This window comes from Hibiscus syriacus, unplaced genomic scaffold, assembly GCF_006381635.1.
Source record: "Hibiscus syriacus cultivar Baekdansim isolate YM2019G1 unplaced genomic scaffold, ASM638163v2 tig00111100_pilon, whole genome shotgun sequence".
Classification (NCBI taxonomy): domain Eukaryota; kingdom Viridiplantae; phylum Streptophyta; class Magnoliopsida; order Malvales; family Malvaceae; genus Hibiscus; species Hibiscus syriacus.
This window is the reverse complement of record NW_024062985.1, coordinates 659689-666074: the sequence shown is the minus strand read 5'-3', so window position 1 is coordinate 666074 and position 6386 is coordinate 659689. Positions and strand designations below refer to the sequence as shown.

General features: G+C 38.2%; 2 protein-coding genes across 2 annotated transcripts; one reads left to right on the top strand and one right to left on the bottom strand.

Moving 5' to 3' along the window:
- Positions 1 to 1458: 1458 nt before the first annotated feature.
- Positions 1459 to 3253, top strand: LOC120153512 (transcription factor MYB61-like). The gene is made up of 3 exons (XM_039165449.1): positions 1459 to 1730; positions 1820 to 1949; positions 2050 to 3253. The coding sequence occupies exons 1-3, from the start codon at positions 1598 to 1600 to the stop codon at positions 3095 to 3097; spliced, it is 1311 nt and encodes a 436-aa protein (XP_039021380.1). The 5' UTR covers positions 1459 to 1597; the 3' UTR covers positions 3098 to 3253.
- Positions 3254 to 4504: 1251 nt separating this feature from the next.
- On the bottom strand, positions 4505 to 5008 carry LOC120153537 (secreted RxLR effector protein 161-like). Its single transcript, XM_039165471.1, has 2 exons — positions 4923 to 5008; positions 4505 to 4877 (listed from the first exon to the last, which is right to left on the bottom strand). Exons 1-2 carry the CDS (start codon positions 5006 to 5008, stop codon positions 4505 to 4507), a joined length of 459 nt encoding a protein of 152 aa, XP_039021402.1.
- Positions 5009 to 6386: the final 1378 nt, after the last annotated feature.

Below are 6386 nucleotides of genomic sequence, written 5' to 3'. Positions count from 1 at the left end.
AGTTTTCTTAGAATTATTTGGTCTGTCGTGAATTGCTGCTGTAAACTTCTAATGATTAAGATTAATATAAAATTAATCTCCAAACCCAATCCTTATTGTTTTTTTTTGTTAATCTATCTTCATGTTCACCTGTCATTTTGCAATTAAATATGTTTTCTTGCACAAACTGACTTCATATTATAAATAATCATATCAAAATGACGTCGTTTTGACATGGTAATCACTTCATCATTTCGTCGACTATATTATCGTTTTATTATTTGACTTAATGTTAGAATGTTATTATTGAATGTAAATTTAAAATATAATGTTATAATTGATAAATTACAAGTTCAATTATATAAATTAGTCAACCGATAAAGTTTAATAGTATTTAATGTATTTTTCTTTAGAAAAACGATGTATTATCAATAGAAGTTTAAAAAAAACGATTTCATCATATATTTTCGCAACACGGCCCATATTTCATGATCATGACATGAACTAGGACACAGTAATATTGTATGATGAATCTCAATCTTTCAGATATCTGCAAGATCTGTCATGTAAACAGTGATGGGAGAAAGGGTGATGCAGGAAGGTCAGAAATTGGTACAAAAATGGTGGGGCGTGGCCAGGCAATAATGCTTTGGTCCAAATGTGGTTTTAAACCAACGTGACAATGTCAAAAGAGTTAAATTACACTTCTGAATTTGTAATAAAAATTGGGGACTTGGGTCTTCTTTGTAAACTTAACCTGATTACCTATGTTACCAAAAAAATGAAACAAAGAGAGTGGAGAGGAATGTGTTGATTGATAAGATAAATACAAACTACGTAGTCATCTTCAAGGTATTGTAAATACATGAAGACAGCAGCTTTTGTAACTTTCTGGAAAATGGTCATTTCCGTGTCAGAGAAAGCAATTCCCATGGGAGAATGTGATTTTCAAGACGGGAAAATCCCAATCTGGAAATTTATTTGCCGAGTAAGGTAGTTTACAACGATGAGTGGAATTCATCGCAATCGGGAAAGACGTTTTTAAATCTCAGAACAGGGCCAAAATAATTTGATTCTTTCCACGTAATAATGAAACCTTTTTCAAAGCTATAATGATTCCCGAGGATATTTCTCCGTAAAAGCTCATACAGTAAAGAAGAAGAAAAAAAACCCAGTATGAAAATTTCTTTACTTTCGGTTAAAATTTACTGTAAGAAAGATGACACACCTTCTCTGCAAAAGACATTAATTCTCGGACCTTTAACTCAAAATTAAAAGAAGAAGAAGAAGAATAAGTAACTGGGAATTTAACCAGATTAATTTTCATAAATATTTTTTTTTTGGTGTGAAAGAGAATATATATCCGAAAGGAAAAAGAGGTGGGGTTGAGGGAAACTGTAATACCATATTGAATACAACTTTTCTCTCTGGACATCTTCCTCTTATATTAATTCAACTCCTTTCTCAGCTGCTACTTCATTTTCGAATATCAAAATCCTCTCTTTTTTCCCTCTCACAAAAGCAATCTAAAAACACTTTTGATTGCTACAATTTCGCCTAGGATTCAGCAAAGTTGCTGTTTTAGGACTTAGTCGTTATAATTTGGTTTTGTTTCAAAATGGGGAGGCACTCTTGCTGTTACAAGCAGAAGCTAAGGAAAGGTCTTTGGTCTCCCGAAGAAGATGAGAAGCTCTTGAGGCATATTACCAAGTACGGCCATGGTTGCTGGAGCTCTGTCCCTAAACAAGCTGGTAAAATCTTAAAAGCAAAAAAGCAAACAATTCAACTCTTTTTTTCTTCTTCTTGTCTGTTCCTTCTTTAAGCCATCATGAATTGGCAGGCCTGCAGAGGTGTGGAAAGAGTTGCAGATTAAGGTGGATTAATTACTTAAGACCTGATTTAAAGAGAGGCACATTCTCTCAAGAAGAAGAAAATCTCATAATTGAACTTCATGCAGTTTTGGGGAATCGGTATTCTTTCTTTCTTTCTTTCTAATAACCCCTTTTTTTGGAAATTTTATACAGAATTCAGTAAACATTCTTTGTGTTATCTTGTTTGTTGAATCCTCAGGTGGTCCCAAATCGCTGCACAATTACCGGGAAGAACTGACAATGAAATTAAGAATCTATGGAACTCTTGCTTAAAGAAGAAGCTTAGGCAGAGAGGCATTGACCCTATCACTCACAAACCTCTCTCCGAGGTTGAAAATGGAGAAGACAACAAGAGTCAACACACTAATAGTCTGGACATGGCTTCAGGGGCATCTAGTGATTTGAACCTCAACACCGATAAACCAGGGGCAACGTTGTATGAACAAAGATTTGTTTATCCGTTGGAAATGGAAGGCTGTTCTTCCAGCTCCTTGACGATCAACAGTGGCAACAATTTGATGGCATCCACGGCAAGCAACGACTTGTTTCTCGATAGATTCGCGAGCACATGCGCTAACAGCCAGCCTTCTGATTTGGCGGGTCATTTTTCGATGCAGCAATTGAACTATCCATCATCGTCCAATGCAAGGCTCTCGTCTTCTTTAAACCCTACTCCGTGGTACACCCAAACCAGCAAAGTTTTCGATATCAACTCGGAGTTTTCTTCTAGTTCCATCTCCAGCCTTCTCCCACCATTGACAACCTCATCATTCCTCTCTTTTCCTATGGGGTTCAATCCTTCAATGGCTTCATTTACAGTTGATAACAATTTCGCTTGGGGAATGACGGATTGTAGCACATCAGAGAAAGAAGAAGCTCCGATCCGTCTAATGGAAAACCAAGTGGAGGAAGTGAAGTGGCCAGAATATCTCAACAACCAAATGTTAATGGCGGCCGCTTTGCAAAATCAAACTCCACAGTCCGGCTTATACAGTATGGAGATAAAATCAGAAACACATTGCTCAACAGATAATAGTTTATCGAACAGTATGTGGCCTCATAATCAACAACAGCAGCAACAGCAACAACAACAACAAGGTTTACAAAATTCCGAACAGAGCGGTAAGGACATCCAGAGATTTACGACAGCTTATGGTCATTTTTTAGCCTTTTGTTTTTACTTCAATTCTTGTGTATATAAGTCTGATACACAAAGTTCATCACCTCTGGTTTTGGACAACTTGTGAGCAAAACAATCATATTGTTAGCTTTTTCCATTTGTTCTGTGTGTGGGTGTGTGGGGTAGCACAGCAGAATAAGGCTTGTTTTATCGGTCTTCTACTCTCTCTTTTTGCCTGGTTGCATATGGCCATATTTGTGTATTGGAATGTTGCAAACTGTATGATGTAAAACGATTGTTTATAAAAAGAAAGTACATATCGTATTCATCCGATGTGGGTTTGGATTTTCAAACCATTCTTTAGCTATCTGCAACATCTCTCTCTCTCTCTTACAATCGCGTGTGTGCCATGCATCTCCTTGTTTTAGATAATAATATTACATTCATCATCACTTTTTGTGTTTTCCAACACTCCAAATTGGTTGTCTATCACTGTCGAAAGGACACAAAAGCCATCGTAATCGCTTTTTATAACATCTTTATCAACCTCTTTCCCCTTTAAATTTAGGTGGCTTTCAGTAAACGAAATCCATTAATTTGTTGAGAGTGCTGCCTTTTGGCTTAAACAATCTTACTACCTTCAAATTACATTTTCCAATTGCCAGATTTTCAAGTCTCAAAAGGGAGTTATTGAAACCCTTCCCTACTTCACATTTTCCGTTACTTATACAAATGGTTTTGTAAATAAATTAGATTAACTTCACTACCGAAACAAGAAATAGATAAAAAAAAATATAAAAAAAATGAAAGAGTTATTCACATTCAATGTGGTACATGGGAAAGTGACGGTGAATCTAATAAGGGCCATATATAACTGGTGGTGATGTCTTCTAGCTCTTTTCAGACACTAACATTATCTTAAGAAACACTTTACATAGCAAGAAACTCTCAATTCAAGGGAAGGAGAAAAGTCAATCATGCAGTTAATTGATACCATGTTGAACACCTACGATGAAAGACTATCAAGAACTCATGCAAATTGAATGAAGAAGATTGATTGTATTGATCTGCACACCATACATCCTTATATACAACATTACAAATTTGTTATATTTTAACAGTCTTTGTAACTGACTTATAACAAACTCAACTGATTACTAACAGCCTTAGCTTCTAGTAAACTTCTAGAATTACTAAACTGCATGCTCGAGCAATGCTGATGCCCACACTAATCACTCACAGATTCATTCTTCTAACATTCCCTCTACTTCTTCTTTTCTCCTAGTCTTGAAAAAACTTGTACCCCAATCTTTTCTCGAAACATTTCAAAGGATGCTTTGGACAAGGGATTAGTAAAACCGTCTGCAATTTGATGAGCTGCAGGAATATAGTTCACACAAAGCTGTTGAGCTGCCACCTTTTCGTGAATGAAGTGCACTTCAAGATCCACGTGCTTTGATTGTGCATGGTAAACCGGATTGGCACTCATTGCCACGACCCCTATGTTGTCACACCAGATTACAGATTTTCCATGTTACTTCAACCCAAGTTCACTGATTAGTGTACTTACCCAAGTGACTTCAGCTGTAGTATCAGCTAAACTTTTATACTCAGCCTCCATGGTAGAACGTGACACAATTTTTTGTTTCTTGGAACTCCATGCAACCAGGTGGTTGTCAAGGAACACACCAAAACCTGAAATTGAGCGACGGTCAGAAACATTGGCACCCCAGTCAGCATCAACAAATACAGAAACAACATACCGCGCCTTGGATGGCAGAAACATTAATCCATACTCAAGAGTTACTGCAAGATACCTCAAGATTCGTTTTACAGCTAAGAGATGACTTGCACAGGGTGCATGCATAAATTGGGCCACCTTCCGAACGCTAAAGGCTAGTTCTGGCCTGGTATGACAAACATATAGTAATTATCCAACAATGGATCGATACATGATAGCATTAGCCAATGGCTCACCATCTTCAGCTAGTTTGGGTGCCAGAGTCATAGGCGTTGCACATGGTGATGAGTTTTCCATGCTAGCTTTCTCCAACAGCTCTAAGATAAATTTCTTTTGGCTAAGCATTAAGGAACCACCATACCGTTTTACTTCAATTCTCAAAAAGTAGCTAAGGGGCCCTAGATCTTTGAGTGAAAAGTATCTCGAAGCGTGCACACAATCTTATCAATCGAGGATGATGATGACCCTGTAATTACTATATCATCCACGTAGACTAGAAGATAGACATGCTCAGTACCTGATATTGAGAAAAAAAGTAAAGTGTCAACTCGAGACACTTGAAAGCCAATTTATAGAAGCACATCCTTCAGTTTGGTATGCCAGTTGTGAGGGGTTTGCTTCAATCCATATAGCGCCTTCCGCAGTTGGCATACAAGAGGCAAACCATCTACTGCTGATTGCACGAAACCAGGTGGTTGCTGCATGAAAGCTGCTTCTCTTAGATCACCATTAAGAAAGGCATTGTTGATATCAACGTGCCTCAATTCCCAATCATTGGATACTGCAACAGACAATATGATATTCAGTGTTGTGAACTTTACAACAGGACTGAAGGTGTCCAAATAGTCTTGCCCAGGAACCTGCGAGAAACCTTTGGCAACCAGGCGTGCCTTGTATCTATGAACCGAACCATATGGGTTACACTTTACCTTAAATAGCCACTTATACCCTACTGCAGCACGACCTGGAGGAAGTTTAACAAGAGTCCAGGTGTCGTTTCTTATGAGAGCATCAAACTCTTATTGAACAGTAGTAGCCCACTTGGGTGACTGTAGTGCTTCATCGACAGTGGAGGGAACAACCTCATCAAAATGACAAGAGAAAGCTTTTGGTTTGAAAATACCACGCTTGCCCCTTGTGATCATAGGGTGGTCGTTCATGTGAAATCTATCAGCAGCATGAGGAATTTCCAGATTGAGATTACTGGCAGGAATTTCAAAATTGCCTTCAGTATTTGCATTTATTTCACTAGTGTTACTGTTGGGAGTAACTAGATGAGAGGATTCTCCAACTACTTCTTCTACAGGATTATTCTCAGGTATGGTTTCACCACTCGCGTCAGTGAGAGCATTCGAAGACTCACCCGTAGCCTCTTCCATACTAACATCTTCCATGTTGAAGGGCAATGTTTCTCCTGATGTAGAATTGTCTGGAGTGCCCGGATGAGCAGGCTGCTGCGTAGGTACAGGCTGTCTGTGTGGTACAATCTCAAGGGATTGAGAATGGTGATTCTGAGCCACATGTGATATAATCGGGGGCACCTGACCTGTAAAAGGAAACATAGTTTCATTAAAGACAACATGCCTAGAAACATAAACTTTTCCATCAACATCCAGACATAGAAAGCTTTTGTGTTGGGGGCTGACACCGAGATAAGTGCATGGTTGAGATCGAA

Coding starts and splice junctions, on each gene's coding strand:
- LOC120153512 (XM_039165449.1), top strand. CDS start 1,598: ATGGGGAGGCACTCTTGCTGTTACAAGCAGAAGCTAAGGAAAGGTCTT. Junction 1,731..1,819: donor CTCTGTCCCTAAACAAGCTG/GTAAAATCTTAA, acceptor ATGAATTGGCAG/GCCTGCAGAGGTGTGGAAAG. Junction 1,950..2,049: donor CATGCAGTTTTGGGGAATCG/GTATTCTTTCTT, acceptor TTGAATCCTCAG/GTGGTCCCAAATCGCTGCAC.
- LOC120153537 (XM_039165471.1), bottom strand. CDS start 5,008: ATGGAAAACTCATCACCATGTGCAACGCCTATGACTCTGGCACCCAAA. Junction 4,878..4,922: donor CCATTGGCTAATGCTATCAT/GTATCGATCCAT, acceptor TTGTCATACCAG/GCCAGAACTAGCCTTTAGCG.